The sequence below is a fragment of the Quercus suber genome, unplaced genomic scaffold (assembly GCF_002906115.3).
Source record: "Quercus suber isolate HL8 unplaced genomic scaffold, Cork oak 2.0 scaffold_6, whole genome shotgun sequence".
Taxonomy (NCBI): domain Eukaryota; kingdom Viridiplantae; phylum Streptophyta; class Magnoliopsida; order Fagales; family Fagaceae; genus Quercus; species Quercus suber.
Genome location: NW_027069472.1, coordinates 3,143,236 through 3,165,158, shown reverse-complemented (window position 1 = coordinate 3,165,158; position 21,923 = coordinate 3,143,236). Strand labels below are relative to the sequence as shown.

The following is a 21,923-nucleotide window of genomic DNA, read 5'->3' as shown; positions in this document are numbered from 1 at the left end:
TTGGGGGTTAAAACAAAAAATTTAAATACCATGATAAAAATGAAAACCCCTTAAACTGTTTTTTGATAAATGAAAAACCCCTTAAACTTAAAAAGGACCTCATTTCCTTTTCTTTTTTTTTTTTGGTAAAGGTGAACCTCATTTCCATTTTACACTTTACACTTCTTAGCATAGAAATCATCGAACCCTCAAAATAAAAGGCTCAACTGCTTTATTTATTTTTACTTGACTTTTCTCTGAAAGTGAAATCCGTCTCTCCTTCATCCCAACACTCCCTCTCTTTTTTCTCTCTGAAAATATAAGTGTGTGCGTGTGTTTTTGTCTTTTTAGACAACAACAATGGCTGCTATTTCCAATTCGTTGGTTTCTATGAGAAATCCTCCATCTCAATTTTCTACTGGTAACCTTTTCTCTCACATTTCCTTCTTCTCGTACTATCCTTTTTTTTTTTTTTTTTTTTTTTTTTTTTANTGCTATAATAGATTGAGTTATATAAAATCCATTCGTGTTGGATATTGATCTTGCTTGTCTTAAAAAGCCTGAATAGAATGTAGTAAAAAATCTGAAGGTAACTTCTCATTCAAAATAAATAATTGGGTCTTTAATGTATGGAGGACTCTGTATATTAGCTGTCACTGAGGCCATTCTTTGTTGAAGATTGGGATGTGGGCAATTCACATTTGGACCTTGTGTTTCAGAATTTAGCTCAGTTCGGATTCTTTAGGGACTGCTTGGGAGTCTTACTATTTAGGTTAGAATTTTATCTGCACCTGGCTTTTTGCATAAATTTCTACTGGAAGTCTCCAATTCTATGATACTGGATCTTAGGCACATAAGTGCGTTAAAAAATTATTTGCTAATTTTCTGAAAGTTCGTAAAAGTACAATTGTACCTGAAAAAAAAAAGGATTTAAAAATCTGTACATAGGCAAATAAGCCAACAGAAAGAAGCTAATCTAAGTGCTATTTATACTCTAATATTGGTGTTTCTTCCTATATGGAAATAGGTGGGTAATCAGATCGTATTGCTTTCTTTTATTTTATTTATAAAAAAATTATTTTCCTTTTTCATGTCCTGTCACCGTAGGAAGGAATGGTTCTTGAATGTATGGCTAGCATTGACAATTGGTGGAGTCTCATATTACTTAGTTATAAACTACTTCAACCTGATGTTAAAGGTTTTACATTGATTTTGGATGTTTCTTTGGGATATACTTGAGAAACATATACTGTTTGTTGGCCATGAAAGAACTGCCTAGTATGTCTTTGCTTGTGGAGCAATGGTTTACACACTGATGAGTGTGTTTTCTGATTGGTTTAGAAGTATTGGTAACTCACGTACCTCTGTCAATTCTTTTCTAGGATCTGCTCTGAAGCCATTGGATCAGTTTCTTGGGAATGCATCCTCCACCAACTTGTTTCTAAATACCAATCATGTAGGAAAATTGCAACTTTGTAGCTCCAGAAGGCCACTCATTGTTCAAGCTGGGTATAGGTATTATCTCTGCTATTTCTTTGTGAACCCAATGCTATATGGTAGTTATGGTGCAAAGATGCATGATAGCTTTTGTTTTTGTTAGTTGAAAGTGAGTTGCTCAAGCAATGCCGTCATTGCCATTGAATTTATATGTTAACTGCTTATATTTTTTTAATATGATATAGAATTAGAAATTCTTAATGCGAGTATCATGCTTATATTGTATAATTACAGTGATCATGGAAGGCCAGGCAGTGCAAGCATCTTTGTAGGTGGCTTTGTTTTGGGAGGACTCATATTTGGCACACTCACTTGTGTATATGCACCTCAGGTCTGGTGCTTCTTTATTTGTAATTAACTTATCCTGAAATTGGCAGAAGCTAGTGTACTGTGGGGTGCCACCTAATACTTTCATGATCTGTACGTTAAACAATGCAATAAGTTGATTCAATGGGCTTTTACTTTTAAATGCTAATAATATTATTGTCTACATGCATTAAATATCTAGCTGTGGGGCACTGTGGTGCTTCTCAATGATTGGGCTGTGGGTCGTTATGCTTCTCTTTGACGGTTTTATACGGAAATGCAGGGATTTTATTTCTCACTTCGTTTGCAATTTTTATTTATCTCCTACAGATCAGCAAAGCACTAGCCGGACCTGAGCGGAAGGATTTGATGAAGAAACTGCCCAAATTCATCTATGATGAGGATAAAGCTCTGGAGGTTGAAAGTTTTTCTCTACTCTATCTGTATATAATCAACTCACAGGATAAATCTGTTTTTTTTATTTTTTTTTTATTTTTTTATTTTTTTAAGACCTTTGCTTCACTTGTTTCTAATGTTTAGGCATGTGATTTTGTTTTATCCTTTTTTTTTTCTCACTCAGGTACATTGAGTTTCTTTTTTGGATGACTACTTTTAGTGTTTTAAGAAGATGCTGGAATGTGTTCATCCTATGTTCAATTTTCATATATTGCCACAAAAGTCATTTTTCATTTTATCTCTGAAATTCCATAAAGTGCTTTTGTTTTTGTTCTGACATCTTATATGTTATTGATCTCCAGAAAACCATCACATTTTCACTTCTATGTCTATGTTCTGAAACATATATTTTCACTTCATTTTACAGAAAACACGGAAAGAACTGGCTAAGAAGATCGCACAGCTAAACTCTGCTATAGATGATGTTTCTGGCCAGCTCCAATCAGATGAAGCCCCAAATGGTGCGAATGTAATCTCAGATGAAATTGAGGCTGCCATATAATAACATCAGGGTATAAATGGCCTTCTCTACCAGAAACTTCCAGACTAATAAATAATAGTTCAATTTCTTGTAATACTTTTTTTCCCCTTTCAACAATCAGTTTAGTTGTTTCTTCAAACTTGGTGGCTTGGTTGTTACCTGGGGTATACAACTTTGACATATATTATCCTGGTGGATTACTCATATTTGGGTGAAGTGATATGCAGTATTTAGTATTGTTCTAAACGTGTTTCTTAAGCTGTTCACTTTAAATCCTGCCCCTTAGGTCATAAACTCAAATTTTCATGTTTTGGTAGCTTGTCAGTTATTCAAGAGGGGGAGAATCTTGGATATCACGCATTTCGTTGTTACAATTTATCATTAGGTGGTACCACACAAAAGAGCCTAACGTGGTTTGTGCCTATGTTACCATGTCATTTTCATCGCTATAAACCGGTTAGAAATTCTTACAGTTAATTACCGGTTCACCAAAAGCAGAGATTATTTGCAAATTGCAATCCATGCTGATTATATTTCTGTGCAATTATAGATTTTTGATGTTTGAGATGCTGCTTTATGTAAAGCGGGTGGGCTCATGTTATAGTATAGAGATTAGAGACAACTTTTTACTACCTTTCACTCTAAATTTTTTGCCGCTTCGGCAATTGATCCTGAATTTTATTTATTTATTTATTTTGGTGGAAGATCATAATAATTTCTTGAAAGGGGGAAATAGCAATTTCTGATGCCAACCAATTATAGAAACAATGCTTCACTTTCCACCTAGCAGAGGACTACGTTCAGGCACCAATGTGCAAGCAAAACTACCTTATAGTTATATTCACATTGATCTGTATGTATGAGACACTGATCCCTGTTTTGACGGATGAAATTAGGGGGAAATGGAATGAAAAAGAATGGTGATTGGTGAGAGTCATCCTTCTCTTGTTTGGAAGGATGAAATGGAACTCATTTTTTATTTTGTTTTCTTCTAAACATTCCTCCCTAAATGAGAAGAACCATCAATTAATTTGATGAAATAAAAGTGAATTCTCAACTTTATCCATATTTTGAAAAAATGCATATAAAAAGTGGTAAGTAAAATATTCTTTCATTTTCATTTATCTTTTACTCCTAAACAATATTGCAAAGGGTGTACTTAACTCTCAAATCATTGGGGAAAAAAAAAAACTCCTGAACAAAGATGTTTAATTCCTTTCTTTTACAATCAATCCACTTTAGTTTGTTATTGTGGGGCCACAAAATTTGACAACCCTGGCCCACTTTATACTAAGCTCAAGGCCCGAGCCGAGAAGGAAGAAATGTCCGAGGCAGGAAGAAGCAAGTCCAAGGTGCCATGAAACATCACCGAGGACAATCCTGTCCTCAGCCGGCCAAGATCACAAAAGGGGAGAGCGGCATGCCACAAAAGGCAGCCTACCAGAGCATCCCAAGGAAAAAGACAGGTACAATGAGTCGGCCATGGGAGCATATTGGAGGAGCAATTCAAGGAGAAACTGTCACCTTCGCCTTAAATGCCCACAATTAACGTCTTGGCTGCATTAATGAGGAAATGACCCCGAACAGTGCTGCCTCAGTTACCGCAACTCACAAAATGCCAGAGAGGGCATCCGATGGGACAGACATTCAAGTATAAGCTTAGATGATCAGCAAGTAGAAGGCCAAGATCATTTAAAGAGGACTATATAATAGGAGAAATCCACCATAGAGAGGGGGCTGGAAAAAAGGGAGAGAGAAAGTACTATAGCAATCTTAAGAATTCTTGTAACCATTGTCATCCAATATATACAAAAGCAGAGCTTCTTGGATTGTACTGAGAACAAACTTTCTTTGATAAACTCAGTTTATTTCTGTTTGATCGTCATGAAAATCCATTTTATCCGTTATCCATGCACTAAAACCTAGCTCTTCTATCCACTTTCTACAAATTTATTGTACTGGGCTCACTAAGCCAAGATCCCTCACATTTTGGGCTTGGTTTGAAAATCGTGACCCTACAATTATATTTTTCATTTCATTTTTTTCCCTTTATAATCAATTTTTTTTCCTTTTTTTTTTTTTTTTTTTTTGCATAATTCCAACCTACTAGAGTGGTTTCCCCCCTAATATGAGTGTTCAAGACTATTGTTTCAAGCACATTAAATAAAGACTATTATTTTGAGCATATTAAATAATTACAGGAAAAAATCCCATGAGGGTACATTAACCTAGTTATGCAATGTAAAATGATAGAGATATTGTCCCTTGAATTGAACGTTCTCCACCATCAGCCATGATTTCCCAACAGCCAGAAATTTACTAACAAAAGATCAATAAGATGGGGACACATTGTCCTTTGGAAAAATGTAAGGGCATTGCAGGAAGAAACTAACGGGTGATCAACCTGTGGTTCAGATTATGAAGTAGCAAGCACAAACAGGATCTTATCTCATTTATCTTTCATGTACCATTCTCACCACACGTTCCATTAACTCGCTTGCAACCATTAATAGTAATGCATAAGGATTATTTGTAACTCTAAAAATGAAAATTATTTTAGATATGTGATACAACATCGTTTTACTGGATTTGACAATAGTTTTATAGACGTCAATTGACTAAATGATTAATAAGCCAAAAATATTAAAAGTTAAGAATTAAAATGACAAATATTAAACTTCAAGATGAAAATTTACAATCTATCCCAAGTCAAGTTGTGTGATTTGGATTGTGACCTTTTATATTTTATGTATGACCAAGATAAGACTTATTCAAGTGAAAGCCTTAATTTTTTTTTTTTTTTTTTTTTGGGGGAAGTAGAAAACCTTTTAATTAAACCTATATTTAATCCCTTTATTTTTTTTAATTATTTGTTATCTATAGTTGTTTTTTCTCTTAGAATATATTACATAGTTGGGTGGGAGTATTTGAATTATGGATGTTTTTATTGAAAACACTATAAAGTATCAATTAAGTTACAAAACTCCAGATAAATATATTATTTATTAAGTAATAACTTTTATTTCCTATTGAGCTAAGCTGATAATTGGACCAAGAATTATATACTTTGATGCCTTCAAAGCTCACAGCTACCCACCTCGTTAAAATTAGTAGAAACATCCATACATGATCCCCCAAAAGTGAGGCTCCAGATTACATAAAATAGTGAGATTTTTTTTTTTTTTTTTTTTAAGAAATAATTATAACATGCTACTAACTTCGCAGCTAGAATCATTTTCCCTCTAGACCTCCAAACATTTTGTGCATGAGAATGTGCCAATTCAACTACAAAGTCTTTGGCGAATAGTGAGGCTTTAGATTACACGATTCTATGGTTTATATATATATATATATATATATAAAATTAGCACCTATTGGTCATTTTTTTATTATTATTTTGTACTGGTCATTTCTTGGTATCAACTATTAATTTGAAAATCCTATTTGAACTCTACTTTATCATCTAGTTCTAGTTTCCTCAAGTTTCCAACCCTTTTTGTTTTGTGGATTCCAATTCTTCTCGATTTAATCTATAGATTAGGTTCCTTCTCTGAGTTCTCTCCACAAAGTTATTGGCCAAATTTCCAATCTCTATTTTATGATGAGCCTTGTCGATTTAATCTAAAGAGTAAAAACAATTTTTTTTTTCTCATTTTTATATAGAAGAATCTTTAATCCCATAAATTCTCGTAAATCTCAGATCAAATATACTACAATATTATTGGTAATGTATTGGATACCAATTAATTTTTAATACTAATTTCTAAGTAACTATCATTCTGACATACCTATGACCATTTTGACTAGTGTCATTTTCAATTTTGGCTCCAATAGGCAATAGCCGGCTAGATTTTGTAATTTTATCTAAGGTTTGCTGAGGCAACAACATTGTTTAGATTACCAAACATTTCGGTCTCTACAGGAAAAGAACACGAAGTGGATGACAAGTTTAGGTGTGACAATGATCTCAAACGCGCTACCATTTGCTTATTAGGTATCCTTCCTCTTGTTACCTAGGAAATGCAGACTTGTTCTACAGCTAGTTTTGCTTTAAGAGTATTCAATTGAACTCCATTTTGCTTTAAGCCATGGCTGCCGGTGCTACAGGAGAAAGGTCTTTCCAAGAGACACCTACATGGGCTGTTGCGGTTGTAATGTATGTGCTGTGTTTGTGATTATATCTTTATTAATCGAACAAGGAATTCATTCTCTTGTAAAGGTAGTGTTTTGATTAAACTGTTTGTTGCTTGGTATGTAAGTACCAATAAGTTTAGAGATGCAACATTTTTCTTGACTATTGATGTAGTTTCGTGAAAGTGATGTCCGTTTAGTGATACATTCCCTTACTTAGCTTTTCTGTCAAGACAGTGGTTTCGGAAACGCCGGAACAAGGCCTTGATTGAAGCTTTGGAGAAAATTAAAGCTGGTTAGAATTTTATGTTAAACTTGGAGTCATCTTTAAATAATAATCAATAGTGGTTTAGATTAGCCAAAACTTTATAGCTCAATTGGCAATTGAAAAATAAACTGTATTAAACGAACACTTATACTAGGACTAGAAGTTTTTTGAAATCGATACATATTTGTCAATCAACATCTATGCACCACCTCCATAGTCTAATCCATAGTAATTATTTTGTTTATTGATTACTCTTATTATATGGTTTGCAGAGTTAATGCGATTAGGTTTCATATCCCTACTGCTTACAGTGGGTACAACCTATATCACAAGGATATGCATACCTTCTAAAGTCTAAACTTGGCAACACTATGCTTCCATGTAGAATTGATGCTACTAAGAAGGATCAGGGAGGTGCTGGCAGGAGAAAATTACTTTCAAATGATGAAAATGTAATGTGGCGCAGAGTCTTGGCAGGATCTGGTGGAGATGATTTTTGCACAAAAAATGTAAGATTCTGAAGCAAGAACTTAACCTTAACTACCTATGGTTTATGTTATGATATATGAGTGAAGACAGCTTTGAAGAAGAATAAATTATGATTAGCCCAATGTCTTTGTGCGGAATAGGGTAAAGTGCCACTGATTTCACAAATAGCAGTGCACCAATTGCATATATTCATCTTCGTCCTTGCAGTTTTTCATATCCTCTACAGTGCCATTACCATGGCATTGGGGCAAGCTAAAGTAAGTTTCTTTTTCTTTTTATTGAGATTTTTTTTTTTTTTTGGTTTAGTTAGAGAGAGACTCTAGTTTATGATTTTTTCGGCACTATACAAGTAGGATCAATTAGTGATTTATAGGCATATAAGTAGACACAAACCCTTATAGCTCAGCTATTAAGAATGTTATAATTCAATTTGTTGACATTTCGTGTGTTCATCTTATAATTCAAATATCACATCTCTCTCTCTCTCTCTCTCTCTCTCTCTCTCTTATATATATATATATATATATATATATCCTCCTTGTAACTATGAAAAAAAAAAAACATATACAAAATAGCTTTTACTAGAGTAGTGGGTCATGGCCTCCTTGGCCACTATTTTTTTAGTATGTATTGTAATTTTTTTAAAATATAATATATAACTATATATAGTGTGCGTTTGCGCAGGGATGAACGCGCATTTTGCCTTTTTTTGGCTGGTCTCATGACACTGTTCATGGACCAGCCAACCCCTAAAAAACGCAACAACAATGTTTTATGAGTCCCACAGTACTATTCATACTTTTAAAAATTATTTTACTACAATACTTTTAGTAGTAAGTTTTCAGTTTTCAACAAATAAACAGTATCTAAACACAATCATAGTTAAAATTAAGTTATAATAATTCCAGATACATCAAGTCAATTAAATTACTCCAAAGATACCCCAAAATGTTAACTAATCTCCACCTATGGCATCCCTCTTAAAAATAACTCTTTAGTTAATAAATAACTAAAATCAAGTGGTGCTAATGTATTGAAGACATCAATCACTTTAAGAAGTATTGTCAACTTATCCATGCATCACTACTGCCCTAAAACTTCACTTTATTTCTTACAATTTTTTTTTTCATACCACCTCATTTAAAAAGATTGAAATATAAGTTTTACCAACCAAGTCAACTTTGTTGTGTTGATCTATATTGTTGGCAAAATATTGATAAGTATTTTAATATATAATTGTCAAGAAATGACACTCCACTTCTTGGGATTTATATAAAGGTAACAAATAAGTCCATACACTCACAACCTATTGCTTTTCAAATAGAATATTCTATTTGCAAAAAAGATTCCTACTTAAGCTATATGCAAGATGACACCCTTCTCTTGAAGTTTGTAGATAGATGACACTCTCTCCCTTATTATTATTATTATTATTATTATTATTATTATTATTATTATATTTTTTTTTTTATGAATGACATTCTACCCTTGAAGTTTGTGTAAATAATAAAAAAAATGAAATTTTATGTCAGGAAAGTAATACTATGACTATGTGAGAGGGTATGGACTTATTAGTTACATTTATGCAAACTTCATAACTGAGACTATCATTTTATTAAATGTTTGGGGGGGAGGTGTCATATTATGAAACCTAATAGGAGGCAGGTGTAATTTAACCCAAAAAGAAAAGGGAAAAAAATGCACAAGGGATAAGATGAAAATTATAAGTGAGTATTTCAAAAAATTTATAAGTGAAAGCTTTATATTTTTTTTTCTTTAATTTTTTTAATTAAAAAATTATATAATTTTTTGACAAAGGAATCTAAGTTAAGTCCAAATGTATTAAAGTTAATTACCTTTTTTTTTAGAATCATTAAAGTTAATTACTTAATAATCAAGTTCCAGGCCATTTAAACCTTATTAAACTATGTACTATTATTCTCAAAAAAAAAAAAAACAAAACAAAAAACAAAAAAAAAAACTATGTACTATTTGCCTCTTCCTTCTTTTTTTTTTTTTTTTTTTTTTTCATAGAAAGGTAGTACTAATATTTACGATTTACTTGTGAATGTTGATTAGATGAAGAAATGGAAAACTTGGGAATCGGAAACTGAATCCTTGGAATATCAATTCACAAACGGTAATTCCTTCTTGAAACTTTTTTTATTTGAGGGTTGTTCTTTCTCGAAAACTATTGGCTCGAGCCCAGATGATGAAACTGGGCCTCAGAATAATGGGCCTTGGGTTTTATTTCTCCAGATCCAGCACGCTGTAGGTTCACTCATCAAACATCCTTTGTGAGGCGTCACTCTGGCTTGTCAAGAACACCTGGGATCAAATGGATTGTAAGTTTTAAACAAATTCCTATTCTCTACCGTCAAAAGCAACCACATTTTGTGTGACCAAGCCCATTTAACCCCAATTATAATAGTGCTACTTGATGAAAACACTAAATAAGTTTGGATTAAGTAATGTATTTGAGTTTAACGAGAAAGTGTAATTAAGTGTGTGTTTAACAATTAGTTTGTTTCTTAAAAAAAATTATATGCAATTAAGTTTTGTTTTGTGGAATAAAATTCCTAGGTCTTTGATCTGGCTTCTCAACAAAAAAAAAAAAAAAAAAAAAAAAAAAAAAAAAGAGAAGAAGAAGAAGTAGATACACATAAATAATACAGTAATAATTATAATATTGTCTTGTAATAAGTTGAAAAAAGTGAAATTTGTAAATAGTATATAGGAATACTCATATTTTGTTTGGGTGTAAAATTGTTATAGTTGGCCCTCAAAATTTTGAATTGGTCCAAATAACCCAATAGAAATTAATCACTAACCCTTTCCTTGTGCCTGTGGCCCCTCCACAGTCCAAATACAACACAACAAAAATCTCCTAATCACCATTGTCACAACACAATTGAAGAACTATCTTAGCGTATGTACTATGTCACAGGATAGCTGCCCTCCTTCTGTTTCTGTTATTAGGGAGGAAGTTAGTCTTTGTTTGTAGTTTGTTTCTCTATCCAATAAAGTCTTTTTTCATTTAAAAAAAGAAAAAAAGAAAAAGAAAAAAGAGCTTAGCATATTTAACCAATTTGTTTGAGCTTTGGGTGTCAACAGACTTAGTAGTAATTAATTTTTTTAAGTAATGCGATGTGCATAACATTTTTATAATAAATTCAAACTGACAAACTGTTATTGGTGAATAAAAAAGTAATATAAATGGTTGGCTCAGATTATAACCAAAAACAAGTTTTTCTTTTTTTTTTTTAATTTTTATATAAATGGAAAGAACCATTAACAAGTTACTTTGTAGGATAAGAACTAGTGAAATTGTTGTGAATCATTATTTTAATTTTTTTAGTTTGAGAATAAATAATGCACATATGATGAGACAATTTATATGCCTTTTTTAATTGATTTATAGATTATGGGAAAGTCCATTACAATATTTGTCTTTTTTCACAAGATAAAATGTAAATGCTTTCAAAGCCAATATTGATGATGTAGCATTCTAATCCCATAATACTAATTTCCCATTTTTTGAAAATCCTCAAACAAAGTTTTGAAAAACTTCGTTAGTGTGATCCAAGTTGCATAAAANTCCTAACTACCTATGGTTTATGTTTATGAATATGAGTGAAGACAGCTTTGAAGAAGAATAAATTATGATTAGCCCAATGTCTTTGTGCGGAATAGGGTAAAGTGCCACTGATTTCACAAATAGCAGTGCACCAATTGCATATTATCATCTTCGTCCTTGCAGTTTTTCATATCCTCTACAGTGCCATTACCATGGCATTGGGGCAAGCTAAAGTAAGTTTCTTTTTCTTTTTATTGAGATTTTTTTTTTTTTTTGGTTTAGTTAGAGAGAGACTCTAGTTTATGATTTTTTCGGCACTATACAAGTAGGATCAATTAGTGATTTATAGGCATATAAGTAGACACAAACCCTTATAGCTCAGCTATTAAGAATGTTATAATTCAATTTGTTGACATTTCGTGTGTTCATCTTATAATTCAAATATCACATCTCTCTCTCTCTCTCTCTCTCTCTCTCTCTATATATATATATATATATATATATATCCTCCTTGTAACTATGAAAAAAAAAAAACATATACAAAATAGCTTTTACTAGAGTAGTGTCATGGCCTCCTTGGCCACTATTTTTTTAGTATGTATTGTAATTTTTTAAAAAATAATATATAACTATATATAGTGTGCGTTTGCGCAGGGATGAACGCGCATTTTGCCTTTTTTTGGCTGGTCTCATGACACTGTTCATGGACCAGCCAACCCCTAAAAAACGCAACAACAATGTTTTATGAGTCCCACAGTACTATTCATACTTTTAAAAATTATTTTACTACAATACTTTTAGTAGTAAGTTTTCAGTTTTCAACAAATAAACAGTATCTAAACACAATCATAGTTAAAATTAAGTTATAATAATTCCAGATACATCAAGTCAATTAAATTACTCCAAAGATACCCCAAAATGTTAACTAATCTCCACCTATGGCATCCCTCTTAAAAATAACTCTTTAGTTAATAAATAACTAAAATCAAGTGGTGCTAATGTATTGAAGACATCAATCACTTTAAGAAGTATTGTCAACTTATCCATGCATCACTACTGCCCTAAAACTTCACTTTATTTCTTACAATTTTTTTTTTCATACCACCTCATTTAAAAAGATTGAAATATAAGTTTTACCAACCAAGTCAACTTTGTTGTGTTGATCTATATTGTTGGCAAAATATTGATAAGTATTTTAATATATAATTGTCAAGAAATGACACTCCACTTCTTGGGATTTATATAAAGGTAACAAATAAGTCCATACACTCACAACCTATTGCTTTTCAAATAGAATATTCTATTTGCAAAAAAGATTCCTACTTAAGCTATATGCAAGATGACACCCTTCTCTTGAAGTTTGTAGATAGATGACACTCTCTCCCTTATTATTATTATTATTATTATTATTATTATTATTATTATTATTATATTTTTTTTTTTATGAATGACATTCTACCCTTGAAGTTTGTGTAAATAATAAAAAAAATGAAATTTTATGTCAGGAAAGTAATACTATGACTATGTGAGAGGGTATGGACTTATTAGTTACATTTATGCAAACTTCATAACTGAGACTATCATTTTATTAAATGTTTGGGGGGGAGGTGTCATATTATGAAACCTAATAGGAGGCAGGTGTAATTTAACCCAAAAAGAAAAGGGAAAAAAATGCACAAGGGATAAGATGAAAATTATAAGTGAGTATTTCAAAAAATTTATAAGTGAAAGCTTTATATTTTTTTTTCTTTAATTTTTTTAATTAAAAAATTATATAATTTTTTGACAAAGGAATCTAAGTTAAGTCCAAATGTATTAAAGTTAATTACCTTTTTTTTTTAGAATCATTAAAGTTAATTACTTAATAATCAAGTTCCAGGCCATTTAAACCTTATTAAACTATGTACTATTATTCTCAAAAAAAAAAAAAACAAAACAAAAAACAAAAAAAAAAACTATGTACTATTTGCCTCTTCCTTCTTTTTTTTTCTTTTTTTTTTTTTTCATAGAAAGGTAGTACTAATATTTACGATTTACTTGTGAATGTTGATTAGATGAAGAAATGGAAAACTTGGGAATCGGAAACTGAATCCTTGGAATATCAATTCACAAACGGTAATTCCTTCTTGAAACTTTTTTTATTTGAGGGTTGTTCTTTCTCGAAAACTATTGGCTCGAGCCCAGATGATGAAACTGGGCCTCAGAATAATGGGCCTTGGGTTTTATTTCTCCAGATCCAGCACGCTGTAGGTTCACTCATCAAACATCCTTTGTGAGGCGTCACTCTGGCTTGTCAAGAACACCTGGGATCAAATGGATTGTAAGTTTTAAACAAATTCCTATTCTCTACCGTCAAAAGCAACCACATTTTGTGTGACCAAGCCCATTTAACCCCAATTATAATAGTGCTACTTGATGAAAACACTAAATAAGTTTGGATTAAGTAATGTATTTGAGTTTAACGAGAAAGTGTAATTAAGTGTGTGTTTAACAATTAGTTTGTTTCTTAAAAAAAATTATATGCAATTAAGTTTTGTTTTGTGGAATAAAATTCCTAGGTCTTTGATCTGGCTTCTCAACAAAAAAAAAAAAAAAAAAAAAAAAAAAAAAAAAAAAGAAGAAGAAGAAGTAGATACACATAAATAATACAGTAATAATTATAATATTGTCTTGTAATAAGTTGAAAAAAGTGAAATTTGTAAATAGTATATAGGAATACTCATATTTTGTTTGGGTGTAAAATTGTTATAGTTGGCCCTCAAAATTTTGAATTGGTCCAAATAACCCAATAGAAATTAATCACTAACCCTTTCCTTGTGCCTGTGGCCCCTCCACAGTCCAAATACAACACAACAAAAATCTCCTAATCACCATTGTCACAACACAATTGAAGAACTATCTTAGCGTATGTACTATGTCACAGGATAGCTGCCCTCCTTCTGTTTCTGTTATTAGGGAGGAAGTTAGTCTTTGTTTGTAGTTTGTTTCTCTATCCAATAAAGTCTTTTTTCATTTAAAAAAAGAAAAAAAGAAAAAGAAAAAAGAGCTTAGCATATTTAACCAATTTGTTTGAGCTTTGGGTGTCAACAGACTTAGTAGTAATTAATTTTTTTAAGTAATGCGATGTGCATAACATTTTTATAATAAATTCAAACTGACAAACTGTTATTGGTGAATAAAAAAGTAATATAAATGGTTGGCTCAGATTATAACCAAAAACAAGTTTTTCTTTTTTTTTTTAATTTTTATATAAATGGAAAGAACCATTAACAAGTTACTTTGTAGGATAAGAACTAGTGAAATTGTTGTGAATCATTATTTTAATTTTTTTAGTTTGAGAATAAATAATGCACATATGATGAGACAATTTATATGCCTTTTTTAATTGATTTATAGATTATGGGAAAGTCCATTACAATATTTGTCTTTTTTCACAAGATAAAATGTAAATGCTTTCAAAGCCAATATTGATGATGTAGCATTCTAATCCCATAATACTAATTTCCCATTTTTTGAAAATCCTCAAACAAAGTTTTGAAAAACTTCGTTAGTGTGATCCAAGTTGCATAAAAAAGAATAAGATTTTCATGTTGGTCATATGATAAAATCAACATATTCTTTCCAATTACCCAAAATTTGGAGATCCAAGTCCTTTTGTTTTTTTTTTCTTCTTCTTTTAAAAAATGTTAGAATACCATGTTGAAATTTTCAATATTTTGGTTCATGTTATTTCCTTCGTGACTTAAATATTTACGCAATAAAGTGCAATTTTTTGTCTACCATGATTTTTCTTTAATAAACCATTTCATCTGAAATTTTTTTGACTCATGCTCCATTTCCTCCCCCCCCCCCCCAAAAGTTCAAATCTTAGTTCCATCATTGGTTTGAATTGTATATTAAAATACACGTAGATGGTTATTAAATCATCACATCATATGTGTTAGTGGAGATTCCTTCAAACCAATTTAAAAGAAAACTTTGTCCAATTGTTTCTTGCTTGTTTGTTTTTTTATTTCTTTTCTTTCTATGTCTGCATAATTTATTGTTTTTCAATGTTTACTACAGGTAGAATTCTACAGGTAATTTTTTGGCTCGCTGTCAAAGGTGGACTATTCGACAATGCGGCGGGGTTTTATCAGTGTAAGTGAAATGGACTCTTTAATATGCCTAACATAATATCATTTGATATTAAATATTTTTTTCCTTGATCAATTTTCCTGCCCATTTATTTATGTGGCAAATTAAACCATTTTTTAACAAATTGTACAGGCACATTTTGCCCCAGACAGCAAATTTAATTTCCACAAGTATATTAAAAGATCAGTGGAAGATGATTTTAAAGTTGTCGTGGGTATCAGGTCCCCTTTCCTCAATCCTTACAATGCAATGTACATTTGTTTTTGTTTCCTTTACACTGATCTGATGGTAATGATTTTTTGCTTTCTGTTTGTAGTATTCCATTATGGATGTTTGCAGTTATTTTTTTGCTTCTCAATGTTTACAGTAAAAATCTCTCTCTCTCTCTCAAAAGGGCGGAGGCACGTATATTAGGGGGCCATGGCCCTCCAAAACTATTGATGCCCTTTATAATAGTATATAAAAATAAGATGCACTTCTACAAAAATAAGCTGGGCTTTAATAATTGTACCAATTGGCGCCACCTCGAATTCAACAAAACCCAAATACTTTAGTCCACAGGGTGCTCAAAGCAAAGTACTTTGCTAATTCGACGTTTAAGGAAGCTCAATTAGGTAGTAGACCTTCATATGTGTGGCGAAGTTTGATGGCTGCTAAGGATATTGTGGTGAATGGTGCCAGATGGGTCGTGGGTAATGGAGAAAGTGTGAGGATATGGGAGGATAGATGGATCCCTATTCCGGATTCTTTCTTGGTGGTAAGCCCAAAAGCCCCTCTTGAATCTGATATGGTTGCATGTCTCATTGACAAAGAGACAAGATCTTGGGACATAGACAAGGTGAGGAGAGTTTTCTTACCTCATGAGGCAGATGCGATTCTGGGTATGGTAGTAAGTTCTCGGCCTGTAGAGGATTCAGAGATATGGGCATGGACCACAAACGGCAAATTTTCAGTAAAAAGTGCCTATAGGGTAGCTCATAAGTGGCTTACAACCCAGAACCACAAAGCAGATAGGGGAGGTTCCTCAGATAACACACGTATGCGTGCATTATGGAGGCTGGTGTGGAGTCTAAACTGCCCAAACAAACTAAAACAGTTCATGTGGCGCTCGTGTAGGAATATCCTTCCAACAAAACACAGGCTAAAATCAAGGGGTGTCGATATAGAGGTGGGGTGTGACTATTGTGGGCAATGTGAATCAGTTGTACATGTGCTGTGGGGATGCAAATTTGCTACTGATGTTTGGGGAGAATCAAGACTCAAGCTGCCTCTTTTACCTTACTCAACGGAGGAGTTTTTGGGGGTTGTGTGGGAGGTTAGGAACAGGAAGCCCGTGATTGACTGGGAGCTGTTTGTGGCCACGGCATGGGGTTTATGGAATCAAAGGAACACGGTCAGATTTGGGGGTCAGCGCAAAACTGCTCTCAGACTTTGCCGTGATGTGGAGGAATATGTGAAGGAGTTTCGTCATGAAAATCCCCCCCGTGTAAGCTCCCTAGACCCTTTACTCCCTCTTGGAAACCGCCAAAACAGGGCTGGTATAAAGCCAATGTGGACGGGGCTGTATGTAAGGAGAGGGGCTGCTGTGGTATAGGTGTAGTAATTAGAAATGCAGAGGGTCAGCTGATGGGGCGATGAGTAAAAGGCTGGCGCTTCCCCTTAAGGCCTTGGAAATAGAAGCTATGGCAATGCAGGTGGGGATTCAATTTGCGTGGGATTTGGGTTTGATGGATGTTGTGTTTGAAAGCGACTCCTTGACAGTAATCACAGCCCTTTTAAGTGCTACTCCCCCACCTTGGTCAATTCAAAAGGTGATTGAAGGAACCAAGCAAAGTCTCAAGTGCTTCAATACTTGGTCTGCAGTCCATGTTCGCCGCAGTGGGAATGTTGCTGCTCATCTCATGGCAAAAAATGCCATTACAGTGTTAGATAGTATTGTATGGATTGAGATTATCCCACCCGTTATAGCAATGCAGGTCTCAAAAGATGTATCAACTTGAATGCTATTTAGTTTTAATGAAATCTTCCAGAGTTTCGAATCAAAAAAAAAAAAAAAATTGGCGCCACCCCCCCCCCCCCTCCCCCCAAAAAAAAAAAAAAAAAAAAGAGGAACCCAGGCAACCTACCCTTTGAAATCTCACAATAATACAATACAACACTCCACTGTTAGTTTTTATGTATATTGTACATCTCACCCAAATAAAACAAACGCTTTTAACAAAACCTAATAAATGCCTAGTTGCTACGTGTCCATCCTTTTTAATATTTTATAATAAGAATGCAAAAGTGCCATGTAGTAAGTAATCTGCTTCAAAAAAAAAAAATGTAGTATGTAATCAATGTTCAATTTCGAAGTGCACTATGCACCGTGCACTACCTGAACCTATGAGGTTTTACCCGCCCACAAATTTTTTTTTTTCTTCTCGTTATCTCTCTTTTCTTTTTCTTTTTCTTTTTCTTTTTTTTTTTCCCTCTGGCTGATATTATCTTTTACTTTTGGATTTAGGTGCTTGATAAGGTTCTAGCATTGAATTTTTTTTTAATTTTATCTTTTTCTAGAAGAAAATTTAGGTTGCAATAGAGATTTATTTATTTGAATAGGAAATCCTATAGAATTGAAAATGAATAAATTTTATTCTATGAAAGATCAACGTTGAACATAACTTTTATAGGAGGTACTTTTTTTTTGTTCATGTTTATAGCAAATTACTCATTTTTGTACACTGATTTGAGTTTAGAAATATTATTTAATTTCATTGATCATTTTGTATATAATATATGAATGAGTTATGACTAACATATGAATAAGTAATTCGGCCCCCAAATAAAAAATCCTGCCTACGCCCCCTGCTCACACACACATTTCTTGGTAATCATAGTCGTGAATATTTGTTATTCACTTCATTGGTGCAGAATGGTACTCGCTCACCTGGTTGGCCTTAGCACCACTAATTGTAAGACTTGAACAACTAGCTAGCCTTGCTGTTTACTACGCGATTTGTTTGAATATCCTAACATACAATTATTGACATGATTTAAGCGTCCAACTGTTCCATATGATATTTTCTTGTGCAGATAATTCTATTAGTGGGCACAAAGCTTGAACTTATTATCATGGAGATGGCTCAAGAAATTCAAGATCGAACTGCATTTGTCAAGGGTGCTCCAGTGGTAGAGCAAAGCAACAAGTATTTTTGGTTTAATAGACCCCAATGGATTCTCTATTTGATACATTTTACCTCGTTCCAGGTGAACATTGAAGTCCAATATGCTTCATACGCTATCCATAATTTTTTTTTTTTTTGGGATAATCAAAATGGAATCCATAAAGATAATTAGAAACACCAAATTTGAGAGTTAAATGGGAGAAATAAAGTTTGAAAGTTAAAATAACACGGCAATATGCTAACGAGTTTGTAGCTTGATTGGCACATACCCCTATCTCCCAGTCCTATGTTGCAAAATTGACTTGCCTCCTCTCCTCCCAAAAAGAGAAAAATACTCATACTAATACTAATAATAACATGACATGGTTTTAGAGCAACCAATCGTGTCAAATTGATAATATAACATGGTAGTATAGATGAATTAATGTGTAAGTCTTATTGGAGAAATGTTTGTAATTTCTTTGTGGATGAATGATACTTATCGAACTTTTAGATACAATTTACCATGGCTTGTGTTGAACTCTATTCAAATTACATGCTTCTAAGTTCTAAGTTCTAACTCTGGTGTAATTTGCCTTCCATACAGAATGCTTTCCAAATGGCATATTTTCCGTGGACATGTATAAGTTGTCTTGAAGTCTATATTCTTTTTAACTCGATTGATTTTGTTGAGTTTAAAAACTTTTGATGAAATCAAATTCTAATGGATACTTGATTGCAAAATTGTTGTAACATGAGATATGCAGTATGAGTTCAAGATCACATCATGCTTCCACGAAAACTTGCCGTTATTATTGATAAGAGTTTCCCTTGGTGACACAAGTGAGTAGCAATATCACCCAATGAGATGAAAACTTTTTGAAATATAGTGCTATATCTTAAATTTATCAATTAAATTCAACAATGTGGTTTTATTGGTCAATAATTAGCCTAGTGAAAAATAGGGAGAAATTACATTTTACCACTTTAAACTATATATACCTCTGATTAAACTTTGCAATTTAAACTTTTCGAATGTATGTTTTGCATATAAACTATGACTCTTGTTATACTTTGCACACCAATGTTAAGTTTGTTGTTAACTTGGATGAAAAAATATGACATCACATGAAAAGACTTATTTGCCCCTATTCTTAATGCTTTAAAAACAAAAGATAAATTATATTTTACCACTCTAAACTATACTTCTGATTACACTTTGCACCATAAACTTTAAATATCTATCCAAGCTAACAGCAAACTTAACGTCAAGGTGCAAACTGTAGCAAATGTCATAGTTTAAGATGCAAAATATGCATTCAAAAAGTTTAGGATGCATAGTGTAAAATGAGGCATAGTTTAGGGTGGTAAAGTATAATTTCTCTGAAAAATAGCTCTATTTGAGTTGCATTAGTTAATGAAATTATATAGTTGAATTTAATTAAAATAGGTTCTTGTTCAAATTTAATGTTAACATAAATCTTATGCTAACTCAAGGTTTGACTCCTCTTCATATTTCTAGATGGGTTCTCACATGAAGCAAGCTATCTTTGAGGAGCAAACAGAAAAAGCACTTAAGAAATGGCATAAGGCTGTAAAGGATAAGAAAAAATTGAGCTAAGGTGGAGTAGATCGTTCTTCAGGATTTATGAGTGGGGAAAACACACCAAGCCGAGGGACATCACTCATTCACTTGCTTCACAAGCACCAGTCCAATAAATCAGATTTTGAAGCTGATCTTTATTCCCCAAAATCTTACCAATCCGATACTGACCTTTCGGAGATTGAGGGTTCCACTCCTGATAGGCATGCATCAAGAAAAGAAGGTCAACCAACAAGAACTGAAGAATCACATAATATTGATTTTACCTTTGTTAAGGCTTGAAAAAAAACTCAAATTTTGATAAATTGTTGTTTCCTAGACCTACTGTTAAATCAGCAAGTTAGTACAATTCAACAAGGCTGACCATTTCACTCATACTTAAATTGTTGTAATTGTTGACAGAAAATAAATAAAGAGAAAAGAGACCATAGAATAATTGTGTATTTTCTGTACATTGTAAGTACAAGAGAAGAGGCATGAATATATAGGCCTCATAGTTGACTAACTATAGAGGCAAATATCCTTGAATAGACTTAAATCAAGAACACAATAATGGATTCTCCGAAAAAAAAAAAAAAAAAAAAAAGAACACAATAATGTTCCTTGATTTTAGCTTAATTAGTGATGAAAACATGTATGGAAACTATATATTATGTTATCATAGTAATCATGATAGCATTATTCAAGATATTCTCATTTTTATTCACAGCATGTGTGGATATTTTGTTAAAGAAATATACTCCTCCGTTGAAGTTTTGAAAAGGATTAAAGGAGTTTGTTTATGTGTAAGGACTTCATGTGTCCAAAATATAGTCATTCTCATAAAAGGCCCAAACAGAAGAAACGTCATAGAAACCCATATTTACATGCCGACAATACTAATGACTATGTTAGTCCACATATAAAAAGAAGTAAATATTAAACACAATAGCCCCTGTTTGGATGGCATAAGTCATTCAAATCACAAGATGCCAAATGGAAGCAAACATCTCAAATCATAACCTAATTTATAATTTGTTTGCAAGTACTTAGTCTTATCAACAATAGATCAAATAAGTCAGTCAAAAAAAAAAAAAAAAACAATAGATCAATAAGAGGCGTGGTATATAATTATATACTTACAACCATGTGACATAGGTAACAAAGTGCAAGTGTGGCACAACTAACATTAAGATATGACTTACACAAATATTTCCATGAGAAGCCGATCGAGACTTACGTTAAATGTCTCACATTATAACATCTTTTTGGCTTTGTTAGGTCAATTGATTGGTCGTGCGTTTCTCATATGACCATGACAATTGTTAATAGTGCCACCAAACATAATTTGGAGGAATTCTTTCAAATCGGTTTAGATATAAACTTTATCCTACTTTTTATTTTCATTCTAATAAAGTTCTAATCAAAGTAAGATCCACCACGTCTTTTCAATAAACTTTAAAGAGGAGGTTGTTTAAAAAAAAAAAACTTTAAAGTGGAGATAAATATTATATTGTTTTAAAACATCGTGATTTGTGAGTGCTACAAAAGAACATGAAAGGAAGAAAAAAGGGTATCAACGTTAATTATTTAATTTAAGGAGGATGTCTAATTTGCTTTCCTTGGAACCAAACTTGGAATTAAAAAAATAATGAAGATTCCAAATCATAAGTGAGACAGTGCATCAATCTTCATGTAAGTTAACGGTCCATGTTTCCTCGGGATTATAAAAAGATCATCAAAAGCTGATCACCCAGGGGCACTTGGCAACAAAACAATGCAACCATTTAGACAAATATTGAAGTCCCTCTTATACAAAACTTAATTGCTGTTTTTTAGGTTTTTATTTAAAAATTATGTTATGTAAATTTTCT

General features: G+C 32.5%; 1 protein-coding gene and 1 pseudogene across 1 annotated transcript; both read left to right on the top strand.

The window, feature by feature from the left end:
* Nucleotides 1–191: 191 nt before the first annotated feature.
* Nucleotides 192–2,965, top strand: LOC112023636 (uncharacterized). Its single transcript, XM_024056258.2, has 5 exons — nt 192–400; nt 1,362–1,494; nt 1,711–1,807; nt 2,113–2,199; nt 2,606–2,965. The coding sequence occupies exons 1-5, from the start codon at nt 340–342 to the stop codon at nt 2,738–2,740; spliced, it is 513 nt and encodes a 170-aa protein (XP_023912026.1). The 5' UTR covers nt 192–339; the 3' UTR covers nt 2,741–2,965.
* A 3,842-nt stretch (nt 2,966–6,807) lies between these two features.
* Nucleotides 6,808–20,352, top strand: LOC112023594 (MLO protein homolog 1-like; annotated as a pseudogene).
* The last annotated feature ends 1,571 nt before the right edge of the window (nt 20,353–21,923 follow it).

What these genes read in the sequence shown, in the direction of transcription:
- LOC112023636 (XM_024056258.2), top strand. Translation starts at nt 340, where the DNA reads ATGGCTGCTATTTCCAATTCGTTGGTTTCTATGAGAAATCCTCCATCT. An exon ending in TCCATCTCAATTTTCTACTG is followed by an intron (nt 401 to 1,361) that starts GTAACCTTTTCT and finishes ATTCTTTTCTAG; the next exon opens with GATCTGCTCTGAAGCCATTG. An exon ending in ATTGTTCAAGCTGGGTATAG is followed by an intron (nt 1,495 to 1,710) that starts GTATTATCTCTG and finishes GTATAATTACAG; the next exon opens with TGATCATGGAAGGCCAGGCA.